The sequence below is a fragment of the Caloenas nicobarica genome, chromosome 31, assembly GCF_036013445.1.
Source record: "Caloenas nicobarica isolate bCalNic1 chromosome 31, bCalNic1.hap1, whole genome shotgun sequence".
NCBI classification, from domain to species: domain Eukaryota; kingdom Metazoa; phylum Chordata; class Aves; order Columbiformes; family Columbidae; genus Caloenas; species Caloenas nicobarica.
The window spans coordinates 2,568,452-2,591,289 of NC_088275.1; the positions used below are offsets into that span (position 1 = coordinate 2,568,452).

At 52.0% G+C, this 22,838-nt stretch overlaps 1 protein-coding gene across 5 annotated transcripts; it reads left to right on the forward strand.

The window, feature by feature from the left end:
• Window positions 1–50: 50 nt before the first annotated feature.
• OTUD7B (OTU deubiquitinase 7B) lies at window positions 51–22,201 on the forward strand. 5 transcript variants are annotated; one of them, XR_010607721.1, is made up of 14 exons: window positions 51–163; window positions 4,395–4,501; window positions 5,460–5,606; window positions 6,337–6,552; window positions 11,563–11,664; window positions 12,376–12,503; window positions 14,264–14,376; window positions 14,793–14,920; window positions 15,467–15,616; window positions 15,792–15,906; window positions 16,785–16,869; window positions 17,873–19,857; window positions 20,006–20,054; window positions 20,198–22,201. XR_010607721.1 is itself a non-coding variant. In XM_065653876.1 (12 exons), the coding sequence occupies exons 2-12, from the start codon at window positions 4,429–4,431 to the stop codon at window positions 19,148–19,150; spliced, it is 2,535 nt and encodes an 844-aa protein (XP_065509948.1). In that variant the 5' UTR covers window positions 51–163; window positions 4,395–4,428; the 3' UTR covers window positions 19,151–22,201. The 5 variants fall into 5 exon arrangements, 1 of the variants encoding a protein (XP_065509948.1); XR_010607720.1 differs by having other exon boundaries at window positions 17,873–20,054; XR_010607719.1 differs by having other exon boundaries at window positions 20,006–22,201.
• Window positions 22,202–22,838: the final 637 nt, after the last annotated feature.

A 22,838-nucleotide genomic window follows, 5' to 3' on the forward strand; every position in this document is an offset into this window, starting at 1 on the left:
GGGGCCGCCGCGTGCGCCCGCCAAAGCGTTCCGGGCGGGAACGGGGGCGGCGCAGCGTTCCGGGCGGCGGCGGCGGCGGCTCCGCGGTTCCCCCCCCGCGCCGTCCCCTCCCGCCCCTCCGGGAGCCTCGGCCGGGACCGGAGCGCCATGGAGCCGCGCACAGGTACGGCGGCGCCCGCCCGCGCTCGGCGGCGCCAGCGGGAAAGTTGTTCGGCGGGACCGGGGCCTGAGGTGGAGGCGGCGGCGGCCTCGGGTCCCGCGTGGGGTCCCGGGGGGTCCCGCCTCAGGCCGGCGGGGCCGGGGGTTCCCCCTGGGGCGGCGGCCGCTCCGCTGGGTCCCAGCCCGGGGCCGGCCCTTGTGCCGCTAAACCGGGGCTGGCGGGGGCTTCGCGTGGCGCCGAGTCGAGCTTAACAACTTAGGCTCGACTAAATCCCCGGGGGGACGGAGCCGGGCTGAGGAGCGGGCGGCGGAGCCCGCAAACCTGCGGCGTCCTCGCGGGTGCTGCTTTGGGGCCGGACTCCCGCGGCCCGCTCGCTCTCCCCCGGCGCGGCCCGAAGCGCGTTTGCCGTTGAGACCCGTGCGGCTCCTCGAACCCCGAAAAGCTCCGTCGCCCTCGCCGTGCTGAGGGTTTCGCCTTTTGTTTTCGTGCCCGTTTCGCTCCGTTAACACCGACATCCCCGCGCAACGCCCGGGCTTGGGCCGCGCTCGCGACACGAGCTTCAAAACAACCCCAGGAGTTTAAACCTCGGCTTATTCTGGGAGGAAAGGGAGTTTGTGGGGCAGCGAAGCGACAGGTTTCCTCGCCGTGGGCTCCCGGCGCTCTCTCGTGGGCGAGGAGCCGCCGGTGACTCACGGCTCCAGCATCCGCCGCCACCGCGGGCGCGGGGAACGTCGAGGGAGCCGCCGGCGCCGCCGTAACGGGAGCGCCGCGGCGCCGCCGGCTCCCGCTCCCACCCGCCTCGTCCCGCCGCGCCCGTCCGCAAAGCGGGCCGAAACCAGCGCCGAGCACGCCGCGATCCGTCGCACGCCGCGATCCGTCGCACGCCGCGATCCGTCGCACGCCGCAGCGATTCGCGGGGGATTACTTTCGCCTGTGAGTCGCAGACCCAATAAAGGCATTATTGTCGGAAGAGCCGAACTTGCCGGAATTCTCCGCATCGGGTGGCTGGAAATGGCCGATTTTCTTCGTGCCGCCCGTTTCCAGCCCTCGAAAACCGGGCGCCCGCGGTCGGACCCTCTGGTTTGTGTCCGTCGCGGATCTGTACGTCGTGACGTGAAGAGCGTGGGAGCTCCTGGCGCTCACTTGGGGCTTGAAGCATCGCGGCCGCTTTTTCTTCGGCGCTTCTTTTCTTCGTGGTGATTAAAATTTTAAAAAGAAAAGCCTCGCGGGACCGCGAGCGCCGTTCCGCGGGTTGCGCCTCGTCGCCCCGGCGTAGCCAGAAAAATGTTATTTTCCCTGGGAAACGCGAGGGATGTTCTTGACGGAAAACACATCGCCGAAGCTGCTTGAGCGGCGCGTGTCCGCGTTGGGTCGTTTTGGGGGAGAAATGGGGTGTTTCGCTACTTGAACTTTTCCGTTTGATGCGTCTGGAAGGGGAACGTGTGGGGATGCTCGTGAGCAGAGGTGTGAAACGTGCGAATCCCCGCCAGGAATGGAGGGATTTTAAACCGGGGCCGTGCACCGGATACTTGTGAAGATCAGGACCGCGGGCTTCCTAGTGCTTTAATTCTTTGATGTTTTAGGGGTTTTTTTGCCTGAAATGGAATTCTTTGCGCTGAGAAAACCACGTTTATTTGAGATACGTGCCTCGCAGCCGGCTAAAACGGGACGAGAACCTAATTCAGATCGTTATATACTTAATATAATTATGGGGAGTCAAAACCTGCTGCTTTTTTTAACATAATCCCCGTCGGGGTTTGTGCCGTTGTTTCGCCTTCAGGATCCTTTCGAAACAGCGATCCGGGGGCTGTAATTGATCCGGAAAATCGCAAAACTCTCCCCAAAGAGGAATCGGTAACTTAGAGCGATGACGACGTGGGTGGGGCCTCGGATTTAACGAACCCGCTGGGACTTTTCTGGCTTTTGGGTGATTTTGCGGCTCCGTTCCTGCGCTGCCGCCTTCAGCCCGACTTTTGGAACAATCCGGGCGTTGGAATTTGCGGCCGCTCCTCGCATCTGTTTATCCGTTTTCCTCTTTTTTTTGCCTCGCGAAACGGCTCCGACGATTTGCCGGTTTGATTATTTTATATTCTATTCTTTATTTTATTTTTTCCCCCCTCGATGAACCCGCGTCCCGGCACCTGGTCGGGGCTTAGCGCCCGTAATAAAAGTATTAGGTCAGGGCAGGTTCAGCGCGGCGGCTTTGTTCTGATTAGCCTCGTTAATTAGAGCGGGGCTGGCACCAGCATCTTGCGCGTTAGACGTGGAATCCGCTAATTGCCCATTTTCAGGTGGATTTTTGCTTCAGGAGCTCAGCAGGTTTCGGTTTTGCTGCCCCGCTGGTGGAGCTTTGCAAAGCCGAAGCGACTCTGCGCAAAATCCTGCTGGTAAAAGTCAGTTTTGGGGGGATTTTTGGCACCTCCTGCCTCAATTTTCACCCGAAATCCCCCCAGGGTGCAGATTTTTGGGGTCCTTTTGCCCTTTTCGTCGCCCCGTTGGGTCGTTGCGCTGACTTTGCGCTCCCGTCCAAAGAACCACGTGGGGAATCCGGGGCCGTCGCAGTTTTGCGCTTCGAAAACTGTTTCTGGAAATACCTTTTTTTTTGAACGTTGTGGGGGCGACGAGTTTCACGTTGTGTTTAACGCTTCGTTTTGACGTTAGCCCTTAAAAATACATTCTTTTCTTTCTCTGAAGTTCGTGGTCGAGATGTTAACAAAATAAGAAAATTCAAGCCCCTCAAAATCCCGATCCTGGAACCGACGCTGCGCCTTCCGCGCCCCGCAGGGCTGTGGAGCGGGCGGTTGTAAATTTGCGCTTTTTTCCTCTTGTATTTGCCCACAACTGGTGCAGAAAAGAGATTTTTTTGGAACTAGAGCTCAATACGTCACCGTATAGTATATATACTATCTATTACATATAACATTTATAATAATACGTATTATATGTATACGCGATAATAACGAGTTTGTTATTTATTAGATTAGAGTCTCGTGCTCTTTTGCAGGCGAATATTCGGAATGTTCACCCCGCTCTTTGCCGCTGGCGACGAGGCAGATGCACTTGCTGGTTGTCCCGTGATTTTTCCCCAATATCGCTTACAAAATACTCCCGTGGTTTTGGTGCCCGTCCGTCTCCTACCTACAAAAGCCCCGCAAATCCTTCCCGTGTCTCATCAGGGTGAGGCTTAATTAAGCTTTTTAGAGCGTTTCCCAAGTATTAACGAACTTGATGTTGTGACATCCCTATGGGATAGGTGGGTTTTTAAAATTTATCCCAAAAAAGCCGTTTTTATCCACGCGGGCGCTGGGAAAATCGCTTTTCAAAGGACGTTCCCCCGTCACCGCGGGCTCGACGTTGTCCCGGGCTGCTCCGAAAACGGGGGAATTCGCAGGATTTTGGGGGCGCCGATGTTGCGAAATGACGCGGTTTCTAAAAACGAGGAGTCGCGGCGGCTTCTGGTTTTTACCGTTTTTATCGTGACCCCTTTAACTGCAAAAAACCCACCAAATCCCGCGGTTTTTTGGCCGCTCTCACCTCCCGCTCTGCGCTTCTGCCTCCAGGAATGCGGAAAATCGGGATTTTTTGAACACACACACACACACACCTTTCCGAACCTTAAAACTTCAGATTCACGTAATTTACCTTCGGACGGGCAGTTTTTGCTCCATCCCAGGAAGGACACCCAGGCTGGCGCCTTTATTTTTTCTGCAAAAAAAGGAATTGGTGCTTTTAAAATTTTTTTTCCCCAAAACGGACTTTTTGTTTTGCATAAGCAACATTCACTAATTGCAGCGGTTTGGCCTTTTATTGGGCTCCCTGCAAACGCGTCGGAGGAACTTTGCGCTTTCCCACTGCTCCCAAATAAACTCATTTCTCCTCCCGCCTCCTTGCCCACGATTTTGGAAATCGAAGCTCTTTTGACGTGAGAATTGGGGTTTTTTGCTGAATTCGCCACTCCTGGAGTTACTACAGCGCGTGGGTAGAAAACAGCAAAATTTGGGTTTTTTTGTTTTTTTTTTTTAATTTTCCCCCCCCAGTTATCAATGAGTTAAACAACAACCCCAAAGCACAATTAATTTTAAGGGGCAAAAGTTGATTTTCCTCCTCCTCGGGGGGCACCGACTCACCTGCTATTTGATACTTCCCGGCCGTCTTGGTGGTTAATTATTTTATACCCTGTGAGGCGAACCCCGCGCTTCCTTTTTTTAATGTTTTCTCTGTTTTTTGTCCCCAGATTGACGCCCGGGAGGGACCCATGAGCCCGCGCCATGGACATCGTCCTGTCCGACTTTGTGCGCTCGACGGGGGCAGAGCCGGGACTGGCCAGGGACCTGCTGGAAGGTACCGAAATCGGGGATAAAACAATAAAACAACCACCAGGGCGGGGAAAAAAAGGGGGCGAGGGCGACGCTAAAATCGCGGCCCTGGTGAAATCCTGCTGCGGTTTCTCGTCCCGCGGCCGTCGGGCGACGGGTTTTGAATTTAAAGGGGGTCGAACGAACGCGGAGCGCGGGGGTCGCCGCCCGCCGCAAACGCTCGGGATTATTTTAATTTTAATTTCTGGCAGCGGCGCCTTGGGAAGGCGGAAGGAGCGAAGGCTGCCTGCGTTTTGAGGGCGATATAGGGGTAATTATAGAGGCAAAAACGGGTTTGTACGGGGACGTCTCATCCGGCTCGCGGAGGCGGTTTGATTGCACCGGTAGAAATTGCCGTTTGGCCGATAGAAGTTGCCGTTTCATCGCCGTTCCTGCCAGAGCATCCCCATAAAACCCCGTTCGCACCCAGCGCGGAGGCTCCTACCCCACAGCACCGGTTGCTTTAAGGGGATGGAGATGCTCGGGATGTGGGGGTTTTTTTTCTTATCGTCCCTTTTTCTTGTATAATTCGGGTCGTTTTTGTTGTTGCTCCTCCAGGACCCGCACCGGCTGCTCGGGATGCTCGTGAATTCAACTGAAATTGATGCTAAAATCTGTATCTTTAGGCAATTTGCTCCACCCGGCACTCGCAGCATGGATTTGTAGCTTTTTCCTTTTCACAAATCCTGGGGTTTTGCTGGGTTCAAGGCTTCACCCTTTAATTCTCATTATTTTTTTAAATTTCTGTTAAGTTTTACAGCGGAAGTCTGGCGAGCTTGTGGGTTTCGTGGTGCGCTCGTATTCCGGTTTCTGGCTTTAGGTTCTTTGTTTCGAGTCAGGATTTCAAACATTCTCTTCCGGAATAAACATTTGGGCGGCAGAAAAGCTCGGAGCGGGTTTTTTTCCCCTCAAACTCTCTTTTCCCTCCTTCTCGTCCCATCCAGGCAAGAACTGGGACCTGAGCGCGGCCCTGAGCGACTTTGAGCAGCTGAGACAAGTGCCCGCGGGGAACCGCGGGTGCAAACCCCCCGAAAAAGAGGCGCCCCACGCGGGGCGGCCGCCGCTGCAGCGCCAGGATGACATTGTGCAAGGTCGGTGTCCGTCCGGTGGCTCCCACACAGCCAAAGTCACCAAAAAATAAAAAAAATAACGATGAGGCGGATCGATGGAATCTTCCTGCTGCCCGAGATATTTATACGCTGGAGCGATCCGGCCGCTCGCAACCGAAAAGAAAATACTAAGCTGAAGGCAGCGGTTGAATGATTGCTTCTGCAAAGCTCGCTGTAAAATCGGCAAAGTAACAGACTCTTAAAACCACGTTTTAAAGGTTTTAAAAGTAGCGTTTCTTAATCAGCGCCGGGGCCGGACCGAGGGTGTCCCTCCATAGCTCTGCCGCTGATCAGTTGCTCATACGTGGCTTATATTGACAGAAAAATTCCATATTCGTGACAATTCTTGACACACATCAACGTGTTCCACACCTGTTGTAACACAAGCTGTCTTTTAAGCAACGCTAAGCAACATTCGTGTGTTTCTCAGTTGCTTCTCGGTTACCTATTTTAACAGAATATGTCGTAAATCTGTGATAATTTTAAGAATAGGGAAGGATTACCAAGTACAAAGATCTTATGGTTACAAGGTCTGCTTATACAAAGACCCTACGGTTACAAGGTTGGTTGATCTTTAAAGTTTGCTGCCTTAATATTCTCCTAACCCATGAGTTCTGTAATTCCGTGAAATACAGTCTAATAACTAGGAATACGGGCGTCACTTCTGCGCTCGTTCAGGAGTTTTCCCTTGTTGCCTTGGTCTGATTCTCAGAAAAACGCCTGTCTCGCGGCATCTCCCACGCCAGCTCCGCCATCGTCTCGCTGGCCCGCTCGCACGTCTCCAGCAACGGCAGCAGCGAGCACCTGCCGGAGATGCCTGTCTGCACCTTCCAGCTGCCCGACCTCACCGTGTACAGCGAGGAATTCCGCAGCTTCATCGAGCGGGACCTCATCGAGCAGTCCATGCTGGTGGCGCTGGAGCAGGCCGGTGAGTTTTCGTCGGCGCGTCTCTGCAGCGGCGTGGCAGGGGAGGGAGCGCGCTGCGGGGACGCGTGTCTCGTGGAGTCCTAGGATTGTTTCGTTTGGAAAAGCCCTTCAAGATCATGGAGTCCAACCACAACCCACCCCGGCACTGCCGAATGGCCCTCAGAACCTCATCTCTGGGTATGTTCAACCCCTCCAGGGATGGCGACTCCGCCACTGCCCTGGGCGGCCTGTTCCAACAGCCCTTTGGAGAAGAAATTACCCCAAATTTCCAACCTCAACCTCCTTCTCCAGCCCCTTCCCCAGCTCCGTTCCCTTCTCTCAGCTCACTCCAGCTCCTCAAGCTCTTTCTTGTCATGAGGTGATCCCGCCACCCCTCTGCCCGCCACGTCGAGCCCTGAGGGGATTCTGGTGCCCTGGGGCCGCCATTTTGAGCCCTGAGGTGATCTCGGCCCCCCTGGGGCCACCGTTTTGTGTTTTGAGGTGATTTTGGTGACCCAGCACCACCGTTTTTTGTGCTGAGGTGATCCCGCCACCCCTGGTGCCGCCATGTCGAGCCCTGAGGTGATTCTGGGGCCGCCATTTTGAGGCCTGAGGTGATTCTGGGGCCGCCATTTTGAGGCCTGAGGTGATTCTGGTTCCATTTTGAGGCCTGAGGTGATTCTGGGGCCGCCATGTTGAGCCCTGAGGTGATTCTGGTTCCATGTTGAGGCCTGAGGTGATTCTGGGGCCGCCATGTTGAGGCCTGAGGTGATTCTGGGGCCGCCATGTTGAGCCCTGAGGTGATTCTGGTTCCATTTTGAGCCCTGAGCTGATGGCCCCAAAACGGCCCCCAGGATCCGAGGTTCAGCCTCCCCAGTGCCCAGCTGGACGACATGATCTTTAAGGTCCCTTCCAACCCAAACCCTTCTGTGATTCTACGAAATTGTGGGTGTCGTCATCGCTCGTGCTGCTGGACGGTGACACTCAAAAAATTAAGCTGCATTATCTCACCCCCTGAGCTTCTGTGTGCCCCGCATGTCCTGTCAGAGAAGGTGGGAGAAGTAATTCCTGCGTAACAAAAACAGTAGCTCATCGCCACTGGCAAATATTAGAAGCGATTACAAACACTTTAGATCGATGATGCATTTTATGAGCTGGAAAACTTGTCTGCTGGCTTTCGGTTTGCCTGGGGAGGAACCACCTCCCGAGTGCAGGTGGATTTGTTTTCCAACACGCTCTTTTCCTCCTGAATAGTTGCTGAGTGATCTGTAAATAAGACTGAGCTGAATGAGCGGGAGAGAAAACCTAATACATGTTCCTAGGCCAGCTCATGGTTGGGGTGGGGGACAGAGGGACGCCAGGCAAGATTTCACCTCTCCTTTGCTTTTGTCATGGATGCACACACCTAGAAGAGAATTTCTTCGGGAATAACGTATGTTCTTAACATCAAATGTTCGCTCTCTCGTGCTCAAGTGTTCCCGTAGTAACTACGTTTTGGAAATGAGCGCTCGTCTCGTGGTTTGGAAAGGAACACTCGATCTGAGCGATCCCGTTACAGCAGCGTTGCTGCCGGGCGATGGTGAAGCCGTCGCGCCTCATGCGAATAAAACATCCCCATCTACACCTGGGGTATCGAATTGCTGTGTTTCAGCCCAAATTCTGGCCGAGGGAATAAGGGGCGGCTGCGCTTTTGCATCAGTGTGCTGGGGATGCTTCCTGGCCTGCGAGACAACTTTAACATTAAGTAATTGATTTTTTTAAACATGCCTTTTGAAGACTTAAGTGTATCTGCGCTACGTATGTGGGTTTGTTATAAATGGGTGTTTATTAAAGGGCTGTACTGCATGTATAAAATATTCCAAGCTTAATTTGAAGTAGGATTTTGAACGTGGCGCTGTGATCCGCGGTGGCTCCCGTTATTAATTTAGTACGTGCTGTCCTTAGGGGATTAAGCAAATATTTTATAGACCAATAAATGTCCAGATATTCTCCTTCTACCCAGAGATCCCTTCACACCACTGTGGCAGAGCAAGCGCCTTAAAATGGCTGTAAATTGTAATGACATCCTCTGGGGAAGCTCTTAACACGCTCGGACTTGGATGAAAAGGTCTTGCTGGAGCTGAAAATTTGGCCCTTGCCGCAACCTGAAGTGTTCTTTGTCACAAACCTCGATGGGTTCAGCCTTGCCCCGTGTTTTTGAAGATGCAGAGCGTCTTTTCTCGTTGTACACAAATAAAAATCGGGAAGAAGTGGAATTAACCCCTGGGTTTGACAGCTTTGCCGTGGTGCTGAGGTCAAGCTTTCTCCTCGGGGACACGGTGCCTTCAAAAGTATTGGCAAGAAACCTCCTGCTTCGTGCTTCCGACTAATATTTAATGAATATTTATAGGCGGACTATTAAAAACTGCCAAGTTAAGACATCAGCGTCCTCGCTTCGTCCAGGAACGGCAACGGGGTTCCTCGTTCTCCAGGAGCCGCCGTCCCGCGTCTCGGGGCGGGCGATCAAAGCAATGGGTGCCTTGGCGATGCGTCACCCGGCTTTTGAGCGGCTTTTCGGCCCGTGCGCGAGCAGAGACACGTGTGGACACGTCCCCCGCTCTGCCTGACCCACCCGGCATCCGACCCGCAAATATTTTCGCCCGTAAGTCACAGGCTGGGCTGGTTCCCGGCGCAGGGGACGGCCGGGTGACGGAGCACTCGCAGCGTCACTTGGAAGCCTTTGATTCCCATCCTTCCCAAAACGCGTGAGAAGGCAGCTACCAATGTGTAAATGCCTTCAAACAAGCTCTTGTTGCTGCCAGGTCCTGGAATAAAAACGTTTTCTGCAGGTGTTGCTTTTCGCCAGAGATGGGCTCCTCCAGATTAGATAAGGAGACTCCAGGTGAATTATCTGATTTGAGAGATGCGGAGCTCGCTCGCTTCGGCATGGATGCTGCTTCTCCCAGGGTCTGCGGAGGTGGGTGTTGGAGCTGTCACGTCAGCGCGAGGCCGAGTCATCCCTTCGTCACGCAGCGAGCGCGGCCGCCTCGTTACAGCGCCGGTAGCCTTGGGGGAGCCCTTTGCCTTCCCGTGAGCCAACCCTCGTCTTCGGGCCCGGATGAGGCGCCGTCTCTGCTCCTTCCAGCTACCCTGACCTATGGAGATGGTTCCTGTTGGAAGGAAATGACGGGATTTTTACCAAACGTCCGTCTTTGCCTGCAGGTTCCTGATCGCCGCTGATTTCTGTAGCAAAACCAGCTGTGCAGCAAAACTGGGGCCAGCAAGAATCGTGGTGCCGGTGGACGTCGCCGACCTGGTCCCTCAAGCGAGAGAAGATCCCTCATGCTCTTAAATCCCATTATCTTCCTCCTAGAGCTCGCTCCTAATAACCACATGCAGAGAAATATGTTGTTTTAAATGCTTCTCGAGGGCCCCTCAGCCTTTCCGCCGCCTCGACGGGAGCGGAACTTTGGGAGGAGGGTTTGGGGAACGTGGTTCGTTTCGCGACAGCTCCTCTTGCGTAACTGCGAAGCCGCACGAGTGACTCGGAGCTGCAAATAGAAGCAGAAATGCCTGCCCGAGGTGTGTCCCCTCCGAATCGCACCCCAAAGGTCGCGAAACCTCCCAAACGCTGACCGGAGACGCAAACACCTCCCACCCTCCTCCAGCCGTCAGAGCAGCAAATTCTCCAGGAATGACATTGAAATGGGTTAAAAAAAAAAAAAAGCTACAGAAGCGTTATATTTTTGTCAGAAGCTGCTTTGCTGCTGGGTTTGCTCTGCTGGCCCCGGGCCATTTGGCTTGTGCAGGCGCCTGGGCCGTGCCAGGAGCTGAATTAGTGAAAATAGGCGGCTTTTCCGAGCGGATCCATTGTCCCCGGCTGCCTACGAAACACTCTTCAACTCCAGCGGGTTCCTTTTCCCCCTCGCCGAGAAATCGCCTGCCTGGCGCTGCAGTTAGCGCCGTGTTTTTGGGTTTTCCTGTGTTTATCTGTGCTTAAAAATGCAAGTTTTTCCATATTTAGCCCCTCTACAGCTGCTGTTGCTGAGGCCGTGCAAACAATTTCAAGAAATCCTGTGTCTGAGAGCCGGGGTCTGTGCTCGGGAGTGAATTCATTACAAATCCTGGGAAAAGGCTGATTCTTTTCTGCAAGAGCGATTTAAATTGCGATTTTTTTTGGAAGCCCGAAGAGCATCTACCAGCCAAAAAAAAGCTGTGTGTTGCACAGGATCTGCTGCAGAAAAAGCTGCCGGAAAAAGTGGCAGCCAAGGGAGAGGCAGCGCCTGTTTTTTGAGGGAATAGCAGAGCTGGGTTGGGAGTTCAAAGTCCTAATTCAGCCCAGCTTTGTTCCCTTGATAAATGTTTAACCTCCCGTCGCGCTCCACTTGACCGCGGCGTGTGTCATTTTTTTTCCTAACTTCTATTTTTAGCTGCTCTCGACTTGAGTTACGACAAGTGCCTTATATTACCAAAAAGCTGCTATTTTTAAATAGCGTCGAGCGCTGTCAGTTTGTGTTTTATTGCCGGGATCAGCAAAAGGTCCTGAGGATTGTACCCAAACCAGGGAGCAGGGAAAGAAATGACTGACGTGAGATGCTGGAAATAGGAGTGATTTGGTTGTAAGAAGAAAGGAAAAAAAGCAATTATTGGCTGGAAAAGTCACTAGGCACCATTTGTGACGGGCACTTCAGGGGGTGTTTTCAGCCTGAGGGTTTTGGGGGTTTTTAAATAAGTAGGATGGGGGGAGAAATGGAGAAGAGGAGAGTTCTGGGCTGGCTCCTAATTAATTCTAATTTGTGTGACCTTAATTTCAGGCTGGCCATTTCCTTGCATCCCTGTGAAGCGTCGCAGCTCCGATCTCCCTTTTTCCTTTTTTTTTTGCGTTATTATCATCTTACGATCATCTTCCTTCCAGCCGCGGGCCGCGTCTATAACCGCTCGTCTCTTCGGGTGCTCCCCCTGCAAATTAAGCAGCTTTCCGTCCTCGATGGCATTTTTCGAGTCCCGTAGCTGCGTCCTCGGGCTCCGTTTTCACTCCCAAATGTTCCCTCAGGTCGTCTGAACTGGTGGGCGAATGTGGATCCCAGTTGCCAGAGGCTTCTCCCACTGGCCACGACCGGCGACGGGAACTGCCTGCTCCACGCCGCCTCCCTGGGTAAGCGCTTAATTCACCAAAAAACCACCAAAAAAACCTCAGCTCTGGTCAACGTGCGCCGCGCCGGAGCCTCCTCCCTTGTTTTGGGTGCAGAACTGACCGTTTCCCACCCATTCTGCACCGTTTCCCACCCATTCGCGACGCTGCGGCTCTGCAGGAGAGAAGCGGGTTAAAGGAAACGCGCTGCCAACACATTATATCCTTCAAAAATACCTTTTCCCATCTATTTGGCAACTTTCCCTGTATTTCTGAAGGCAACATGAAATAGCGGAGCCGGCCCTTCCCTCCTCTGGCACGGCGAAGTTTCAAGACCCAGGTTTGAATCCATCGTAGTAAATTTGCAGAGGTTTCCAGGCTTTAAAATCTGGCGGTTTGTGCGTTTCCTTCGTGGTCCGTATTGCGGACGTGGCGAAGCCGCCGGCTTGTTTAACCCCGGCTCATTTTCCCATCAGACGTCGCTGGGATTTTTGCCAACAAATATTTTGCTGCATCTGCGAGACGCTTTAGAGGTGGCAGCATCTCTGTTGATCTGTGTGAAAAACCCCGCGGGTGGAAAATGCGGGTTTTAAACCCCAAATTGTAGTGTTTAAATTGAGAAATGGTCGTTTTCCCGCCTCTGTTTCCCGATGTCCCCGGGATGTTGGCAGATGGACGGGGCGACACCGGCTGCTCCTCATCCTCTGCTGCTCTTTCTTTTTCACCCCCGTGCAGGTATGTGGGGTTTCCACGACCGAGATCTCATGCTCCGCAAATCCCTGTACACCCTGATGGACAAAGGCGCCGAGCGGGAGGCCCTGAAGCGCCGCTGGCGTTGGCAGCAAACGCAGCAGAACAAGGAGGTAGGAACCGGACCCAGCGCCAGGGCAACGTCTCCTAAAACACCCCGGGGCCGGGAGATGCTTCTATCGGGAGAAAATCCTGAATTTTGGGCAGCTCCCTGCCTGGCAATGAGACGTATCCTTCAATCTAAATCTCTGGCAAAATTCTCTTTATTGCAAGGTAGGAAAATTCCTTTTTTTGAACCGTGTTCTGCCCAGTGTTGATGGAAAACAAACGTCACCTTCTGTGTTAAGATCCAGCAGGATGTGATGGTCAAACTGGTCCTTTTTTTTTTTTTTAAGAGAAGAACGACGCTGGGGCTTTGGTCTCTCCAGCGATAAAGATCAATCGCAAGCGTGGAGCAAACTCCAAAAACTCACCACATTCAAGGCTTTTCGAAGCCGTGAAGCCCCGGGGGCCGGGGGTGGCGTCTGGAGCTGCAAAGTTTCCAGGTGCCCCCACCTGGCTCAGGTTTTGCGAACAGGGTCAACTCGTGTTTCCTCGTTTACTCTCCGGCTTCCTTTCTGCTTTCGGAAGGGCACAAAGATTTTTCCTATCTCAACAGTTTGCAGAAAAAAAACCCCACACCACGTTTCCCTGTTTGAAGCAGAGTAGTTAATAAATAATCGGAGGTTTTATTGCTCTTAAAAGCGTGTTTTGATGCATCTCTTTAAACTGCCCGCTGCGGAATTGGCCATCAGCAAAGTACCGTGTCTTGCAAATCTTGAAAAGGGCTGAGAACGGCTGCGGGTGGAGGATCCACTCGCAGTCCCGGGCACGCGCGGCGGGATTTTGGCGGCCGGTGCAGGTGGTGCCGCGGGCCGGGACGCGCCGGTCCTGCTGGGTTTACGAGCTCGTCCTTTCGAAAGCAGCTGCAAAGACGCAGCCCGGGGGGACGGGTGTTGCGGGAGTTTCACAACCCGCCGCGGGTCGCGATGTTCTCCTCGTGCGCTTTTCCTTCACGAGCTTTAGATCGGCGAGGAAAGAATTGGCCTGGACGACGTAACCAGGAGCAGAGATATTAATTAATCCCCCTCCCGCAGTCGGTCGCTTTGGAAGGTTTTTCTCAGCTTGTTTTTTCTCTTTTTGAGGATTTTGGGTGTTGTTTGGATGGAGGAGGAGGAGGGTGAGGCCACTGCCCTTCCCCTCGCCTTCCCCAGCGTGGGACCCGAAATCCAGCAGGCTCCATTGGACCTTTTTTGCACAGTTTTATGATTTTTTTTTTTAAGATATTTCTCCCCTTCCTTCAATAAATGCAGCTCCTGCCGCTTTTCAACTCTGGGATTGCGTTGGAATCTGCTGGAAAAGCTTCTGCATTCAAGGGAAATGGTGTAATTCCTGAATTTCGTCCTTAATTCAGGCTTCATAAAGTAGGGGGGTTGTACCAAAGGTGACGTTCTTAAACTGAGTATTTATGGATGCTGTGGTGGCTTTTCCTGGGTTTTTCTGGAGGAAAATACGTTCTGTAGTTCAGCCAGTCGAATTCTCTGTCCCCCGGTAAATTCTATCATCTTTAATACTGGATTTAGTGTAGGAGTGAAGGTTTCCTCTCATTCTGTGGGTTGAAACATTTTCTTCCACCCTGCAAAAGGGCAAACTTTCATTTCAGGCAGGTTATCTTGAGAACACGGATTTGGAAATGTCTCTCTTGTTTTTTGCATAATACATTGATTATTTTTGCATGAATCCATAGAGAAAAGCTGTCGCCTGTACCAAAGCCCCCTGCAGAGGCTGGCAGGCGTTTCCCTGGAGGATTTGGGCTTGGTTTGGTGTTTTTCAGTCCGGTCTGGTTTACACGGAGGACGAGTGGCAGAAGGAGTGGAACGAGCTGATCAAGCTGGCGTCCAGCGAGCCCCGCGTGCACTATGGCACCAACGGCAGCGCCTGCGCCGGGTACGTGCGGGGGAATACGTACAAAATAACAATAATCCCAGATGTAAAACACGGCCAATATCTTCCCTCGGCGTACAGCTCCAAAACGAGAGTCGTAAGCCAAAGTTGGGGGTTTCTGCAGCGCTCGCTCTGTATTTTGCGGACGCTTTATCACTGCAGACATCCCAAGTAAACACTATTTTTGAGGCTTTTTAGCTAAAACACTCCCAGAAGTGCCAGTTTCCTGGTTACAAACCTCGTCTTAGGACATTTTATTTTTTGGGTCTACGTCTTCAAATCCTAAATCAGATCCAAGATCAAACCGTTAATGTGACCCACCTCTCGGCGGCTGCCTCTAAATACTTTTTCCCATATTTAAAAGCGACGATTAGCTACGCGAGGGGGGAAAACTGAAATTTCTTTCTGGCTTCCCGCAGCGTGGAGGGCTCGGAAGAGCCGGTGTACGAGAGCCTGGAGGAGTTCCACGTCTTTGTCCTCGCCCACGTGCTCAAGAGACCCATCGTGGTGGTGGCCGACACGATGCTGCGCGACTCGGGCGGAGAAGGTGACAATCCCGCTTTTACGCAGTTTTTTGCTCGATTAAGCCGGATCGTTAATTGGAGAGCAGAGCGCGGGGGGATGAGACGCAGCTCGGTATCGCGCTCTGAATTTTTGCTGTTTCTAAGAGCATCCGTGTATTTTATTTTTCTTTTTTCTACTCCTTTTGCCCCCGCACGTGTGTGTAGAGCTGGGAAATTCTGCTCCCTGTGTCGTATTTTCCGCTGGCAGACTTAATTTCCCGTCAGAAACCATTCATTCAGTTACTGTCATTCTGCGTGCAAATGCGAAGTTGTCTTGTGGGGGAGTAAAGAAAAGGTTTTTTTATAGAAAAAAGCAGGTTTGTTTTGCAGCTGCGTTCCTCCCACTGTCAAATAAATGTCTATTTTGGGTTGTGGTTTGGTTTTTTTTAGTGTCCCTCGGGCCGACAGATAATTGCAGGTGAGACCTCGAATGAAGCAAACGGCTCGTTCTGGAGCAGTTTTAGTGTCAACAACTCGTAAGTCTTTAACCTATTAACAAAAACTAACAAACCGCCCTGATTTCTTTCCAGCCTTCGCCCCGATTCCCTTTGGGGGGATTTATCTGCCCCTGGAAGTCCCGGCCAACAAATGCCACCGCTCGCCCTTGGTCTTGGCCTACGACCAAGCGCATTTCTCTGCCCTGGTGTCCATGGAGCAGAAGGAGCCCGCCAAAGACCAAGGCAGGTGCTAAATAAAGATTTAAACCCGTAGAATACTGAGAGCGGCCCCGCGGAGGAGGACTCGGGGTTCACCTTATTCCGTACCATTTGCGATCAGACGCGGTGGCCGCTCGCCCTCCACCGTGCCGCGTTGGGTCCTTTTGGGCGTTAAAAGTGGTGTGTTTGTCTCGTGCAGCCGTGATCCCGCTGACGGACTCGGAGCACAAGCTGCTCCCCGTGCACTTCGCCGTGGACCCCGGCAGGGACTGGCACTGGGGGAAGGACGACGGCGACAACGTCAAGCTGGCCAGGTTGGTTTCCCCACCAAAACGGGGCGTACTCGGGCACCCACCAGCTTTTTCTCTCGTTTCGTTCTCTTCCGACACCCCCATTTCCGGACGTTTTGGGGAGGATCGGGACGTTTCACGAGCTTTGTTGCCACAAGGTTAAAAAGGCGTTTGCTCCAAATCCTGAAGCTCCAGGCTGGGCGTAGCTCAGAAACGAGCAGTGGTGGCGCATTGGCCATCGCGTTCACCCAAAAAAAGGGGTTTTTTCCCCATTCCTCACTCCAAGATCATCAATATCTCCGAGCGTGGGTCTCCAGAGCTGCCAGACACCTTATTTTTGGTTGGGAGCAGTGAGTTTCCTCTTATTGAGTATTTAAGTATTAAAATTCAGGGTGGGTCCTACCATTTTGAGGGTTTGGAGCCAGTAGAAAAGACTCCATCCCTGTTTTTTTAATAGAAATAATTTTTTTTTCTTCTTTTTTTTTTTTTTTTGGCGAGTGGGGATGTTTTGAGAAAACGTCTTTATCTTTCCTGCAGTTGTTCTCATGCAGAGGAGGATCGTTTTGAAGCCAGCTCTGTTGAGATGCCCCACATCCCCTTTTTTATTAGTTGCCGCGTGTACAAGGAAGATTATTTGTCGAGTTAATTCATAGCCAGCTTGATTTTTTTTTTTTTTTTTTTTTTTTTGACATTCAGGAATCTTCTTCATTCATTTGAGTTTGAATCGCAAGGTTTGGACGGCTACAAAAACGTTCCTTTTGTATCGCTACCGTCCCGATGCAATTTTACCTGTCGTGTTAAAATGCGCTTTAATATAAAGACGACAGGCAAATAATTTTGAATACAGAGGAGAGAATCTCAGTTGTTCGAATTAAACTTGACCTTTTTGTTTAAAATTCCAGTGTGACGCTGTCGCTGGAAGCGAAGCTGCACTTGCTGCACAGCTACATGAATGTGAAATGGATCACGTTGCCTTGTGACACGCAGGTAAAGAGACCAGAGTGTGTCTTTTCTTTTTTCTTGAATTATTTAAACCTCCCTTAATTATTTAATCCTCACCTGGCTGCTTCTCCTCCACCTCAGCTTCTCTTTGCCTCCAGAAATTGCAGCTGATGTTGCTCGGAGCTGATAAACATCTTGGTTTTTTGCGTATATTGTTTTCTTAGAGCTTTTCTCGGCTGTTTTAGTGCAGACTCGAAGCGTGGCCCTTTTCTTCCTGCAAAGAAAATCCCTGCTGATCTTGGCTGTGAAAACAGAGAACAAATGTGATTTAACCGCGTTTTAGTTTGAACTCGCCACTGCGCAGGAGCAGCTCTGGCTCCTGTGTTTCTTCACATCAAAAACGCCGCTTTATTTGCCTTTAAATGCTTCACATAGTGCAATTCTGACAACACATTATCGTAAAATTGTGCTTACACATGTTATTTGCTCCCTCATTGGTTTTGACCTTTTTCTTTTGACAAAAATCGCTCTAAGCCACCTGATTAATTCCTGTGGAAGGAACACAAGTTCCTTCCACACAATCGGTCATTTTTAGTTCAAATATTTTAAAGCCAGCTCCATTTTCAAAGAAGAGTTTTTAATGTGTTGGGTTTATACATGTTAGAATCCTAATCTTCAAACAAACCAACCCAGAAAGTCTTTCCAGGACTATTTTAGTATCTGAGCAAATGTTAAAGATGAAGCATGGCTCAAACTGGCAGCAAATTAATTGTTTGGGAACCTTTCTATTTTACGGTGGGACTTGATGATCTCAAAGACCTTTCCCAACCTAAATGATTCTATGATTTCTTAGTTTTTCCCCTGAAACCTCAGCAAATTAAGACAATTACGGACTAAGACATTTACAGCCGCTGAGGCCACGTCCCGCAGCGCGTTTCGATGTTGCCCCCTCCGTTCAAATCCCCGCTTCTCCGTTTCACCTTCAGCCCGAAAACCCTTATCTGAGCGACTTCCCAGACTTTGATATTTCTATTTTCTCCCTCCCCAGGCGCCGCTGGCGCAGCCGGAGTCTCCGACGGCCTCGGCGGGCGACGACGCTCGTTCGGCCGCGGAATCGGGCGAGTCGGACAAGGAGTCGGTGTGCAGCAGCTCGGCCAGCAACGGCGGCAGCAGGGCCAGCAGGGACCGGGACAAACCAAAGAAAGACCGGGAGAAAGAGAAGGAGAAGGACAAAAAACGGGCAGACTCGGTCGCTAACAAGCTGGGCAGCTTCGGCAAGACCTTGGGAAGCAAATTGAAAAAGAACATGGGCGGCTTGATGCACAGCAAGACTCTGAAGGGCGGCGTGAGCAACGGGCAGGGAGACACCTTGGAGAAGAAGAAAAAAGGCTCCTTGAAGTCGAGGAAAGGCAGCAAAGAGGAATCGTCCCAAGGAGACTTGGTGGCTCCCGTGGAGAAAACCTGCCCGGGGAAAGTGGCCCCCGAAAAGCCCTTGGACCCCCACAAATACAGCAACGACGTGCGGCTGAGCCTGAGCATCCTGCGCGCCGCCATGCAGGGCGAGCGCAAGTTCATCTTCGCCGGCCACCTCAAAACCAGCAACCGGCACCAGTACCAGGAGGAGATGATCCAGCGGTACCTCCTGGACGCCGAGGAGCGCTTCCTGGCCGAGCAGAAGCAAAAAGAAGCCGAGAAAAAGGCGCCGGGCGGCGGCGCCCCGGCCAAAAAGCCGGAGCCGGACGCCCACAGGGGCGAGGAGCTGCTGCTGCCCCCCGCGTACCCCCAGCCCCCCGCCGCCTACACCATCCACACGCCCGATTTGGCTCTGAGCGCCAAAATCGCAGCTTTTCCCTCCGGATATTCGGGTGTTTTCACCTTCCCCAGACCCTCTGCGCTCGCCGAGGGGCCGCGGCCCCCCGCTTACCCGGACGGCAGGCGGCAGGTGGCGGGGGGCTCGTGCGCCAACCTCCCCCCCTACGCCACCTTACCCCGAAATTGCGCCCAAACGCGGGCGAATCCCCCCCAGACCAGCCCTTCCCACCCGGGGAGATTCTCCCCCACGGACACGGGCGTTCGCCCCCCCGGCCCGGCTGAAAGCGACGGCTCCGCCTGCCTCCCCCCGCACAGCAACGGCTGCCGGGACCCCCCCGAGCACGGAGCGGCGGAACGAAACCAAAACCGGCTGTTCTACAGCGTGCAGCAGACCAAATGCAAGCAGCCGAACTGCGGGTTTTACGGGCACCCGGAAACGGGGAATTTCTGCTCCTGCTGTTACAAAGAGGAGCTGAAACGCAGGGAGCGGGAGGCTCTGGTGCACAGGTTCTGAGCGCCCCCATCTTGGGACCCATGGAAAAATGGGGAATGCAATAATATATAAATATATATGTTATTTTTTTTAACGCCCCCTCCGCGCTGCTCTCCCCGGAAGGAGCGAGCGGGTATTTGGCCGGAGAAGAAACAAAAGGGGGTTTTGCTGGCGGGCCGGAGGATGAGAGGGGGCGAGCGGGTGCGCTCAGGCTGGAAATTGGGGGAAAAACTCTGCAAAACGATCCACTAAACCAGACCAAAGCTTTCGGAGGAGGGAGCAGCGCCCGCTTCGACGGCCCCGAATGGAGCGAAAACACCCCGACACCTTCAGTTTGGACATCGCAGACCTTTGGAAGGAGAGAATTTTGGGGTTTTTTTAAACACCGTTTTTCTTTTCTGTTTCTTTTTGCCGGTACTGAGCGCAACTCAGTTGGAATTGGACGTGACTGAGGGGTTTTTTCGGTTGAACTTGCCCAAACGCGGCCGCTTTTATTTTTCAAACATTCTTTTAAATTCTTCCTTGGGGTGGGGGGACACGGGGGCGCTCGCGGCGCTCGACTGCTTTTCAGGTTTGTTGGTTTCTTTTCCTGCAGAAGTACTGTGCAAAAAATCCCCCGAAAACGTTCTGTTTGAACCCGACTTAGTAAGAACCGAGAGTAAAAAACGCAAGGTCAGTGTCTCCAGCCAGCAATAACCGTCGAGAGAGGGAAACGTTGCGTCTGGGAGGTAAATCCCCCCGCGATAACTCTTTTCTACTTGAGCTACTCCTGTACTACCTCGAATTAACTCGGCTCCATTTTGCTGAGCCACGTTTAACTGACCTTTAGGCTGAGGAATATTCAAAAGCTTTTTTTTGTTGTTTTTTTGATAATAGGGCTAAAACAAGCGAAAACGTCGAGGAAAAACAATTAAAAAGCGAAGCGGTAACTAAGCGACGTGGGCCAGCGCGGCCCCTTCTCGCCCCGTCCCGGTGAAGCGGAGGTTTAACTTTAGCACTGCGATGTTTGCACAGATCTTGGCTTTTTTTAATCTTTTATTTTTTTCCCCCTTTTTTTTGTAACCGCAGCTCGCGAACCGGCCCCGACCCCGCGCGGAGCGACGGCCCCAGCGTTTCACCGCCTGCGAATAAGCCGCCAGTTCTACCCGCCATTCGGAGCTTTACAACGTTCCCTCGGTTTGAATTTTTTTTTTTTGGTATTTTGATTTTCCAGAAGGCATCAAACTATGCAATTAATTCCCTTCCGCGGAGAAGGGCCGAAAAACCCAGGCAGAGGAGGCGAGAAGTGTACTTAGCGCTGGCAGAATCACCTGAAGCCTTATCCTCACCAACACGCTAAGGCTTGGCTCCAACCTCCACCTTTTTCCCTAAAAAACCCCAAATTCCGGCTTTTTTCCGAGAGGCGGTGGCCGCGCGGGGTCGTTTAACCCGAGTCCTAACGGCAGTGGCTTCTCTGCGGGTTTTAAACCCCCCAGCGACGGTTTAACTCGAATTTCTGTTCTCGTTGGTTTGAATTAAACTGCCGAGCTTAGCTAAGCCTGGCCTAGGGCTTTCATGTCCAGCTGGGGCTTTGCTTTCAGGTCGCAAACGCCAGACTGCAAATCTTCCCCTCAAATGGTGGTAATTCCCATTTATTTTAACCGGGGGTGGTTCCTCGGCAGCTTCACCCCAAATATTCAGTGGAAATGTTTAAAAAAAAAAAAAAAAAACCAAACAAATTTTGAAATATGGGGGCTACTTGGGGTTTTTTGTTTGGTGTTTTTTTTTTTTTAACCAATTTCTGCTGTTTATTTTGCCCAGAATTGCTTTATTTTGCTTTGGGGAGGATCCTGTGCTTTAATTTTAGAAATGTGGCCGCATTGTGCAAAATACTGGTTTAAAGGGGAACAAAGTGGGGAATATTGGTGGCGGGTTCCCCATTTGTGTCCTCCTCAAATTTCAGATCTCAAATTTCAGGTCTCAAATTTTGAATCTCAAATTTCACATAATCTCAAATTTCACATTCCCAGAGCTGCTGGAACTTCTCCTCCTCCTGAGGGGTTTTTTTTTTGGGGGGGAAGCAAGTTTTTGTTGTCCCGAGTGAATCGGGACAGTCCTGGGGACGGAGCCCACGCCGCGGGGGGGACACAGAACTGGTTTTTAAAAAACCCAAAAGGAAAAAACCACCCAAACAATTGAACTTCAGGCAAAGGTTAAAAAATCTTTCAAGTATTTTTTCTCCAAAAGCCCGGATTTTGCTGTTCCCCGACCTGCTTTTCCGCACCACCAGGGATTTTTTCAGGTCATTTTTGTTTCCTTTATGGTGAAACTTTTGGTTTTTAAGCGACTATTAAATCCAAATTCTATTTATTGACGTATTCTCCACCACCTGCTGGTTCCTAAACACTAAATCCGGGGCGTGGAAATTCCATCTTTTTCCGGCACCTGTTATTTTCAAGCTGGGTGGGGGGACTCGCACTCCAAAATCCCTTTTGTTTGGAGGAAAAGCACCAAATTCCCCCCCCGGGAGGGTTTTTCAGGCTGCGAATTGGGGCCGAGGTCAGAAACCAAGTGCACTTAATGGTGTTTTCGATACCAACGTTGGTGCCGTCGGGCCCTGGCTGCGGTAAAGAGATTTTTTTTTTTAAGGGCAAAACCCGTTAATTGAGCATTTTAATTTATGAATATTGACCTTTCACTGCCGTTACCCTCGGTGGGGAGGAGCCCACGAGATGCTTCGCTTCTCACTAATCCCCCCAGGAGTGACCTGAATTAATTCCACGATTGTTCCTTTGCAAAATATAGATAATTTTTTTTTGTATGTTTGTTTTTATTTCAATTCAACGTTAGGTTGGCGACGGGTTTTTGAAGCCGTGGCGAGCGCGTGGCGATCGGGCTGTACCCCCGTCCTCCCGCTACCGGAGATCTCACCGACAATAAACCAAAATCCCACTAATTCACCCCAGAACGGCGCCCGCGACTCTTTTTTCCGCTCCACCCCCCAACTCCAGCCCCAAATTCCCTTTTTTGGGGCTGCTCTTTGCCCCAAATTATTGGATTTTTCTTATTCTGGGGGATTTTTGTGCAGCGCAGCGTCCTCTTTCCTGGCGTTTGGGGACGATTTCCTTTGATTTAAATACCAAATTCAGACTTTAACTGAAAAAATAAATCCCTCCATCCCCATTTTTGTCAAATTTACTATTTTTGGAGGACCCTTTTCCCAAATTTAGACAGTTCCATACCCAGGGAAGGTTTTGCGCAGCACAAAGGGAGAATCCAGCCGCTCGCTGACGCGGAATATCTTGGATGCTGAAGCTAAAACGGGTTTAAAAAGAGGAAAATTGGCTTTTGAGCGACGGCTCCAGCTGCGTCCGTGCTGAATTCGGGGGGTTTGGGGTGGATTTGAGCCCCGTCTCGCGGGGTTTCACCGCCTTGGGGTTTTCTCTTCCATCTCCCGGTGTTTGCTTTGGCTGTCCCCGGGTTTCGGGGCGTCCCGGGCTGACCCCGCGCTGGCGCAGCCGCTGCCCCAGCCTTGGACAGCGGCCCCGCAGGAAATTCCACCGATTTCACCGCGTTCCGGAGCCAAAAACCCGACCTAAAAACCCAGGGACGCTGCGCCGGGTGATTTTCCTGCAGGAGGAAATGGGGGTGCACAAGCTGCAGCCACCGACGCCCCCAAATCTGCAGGAAATGCGCCTCAGATTGGTTTTAAGCTCGAGGGTGTGTTGGA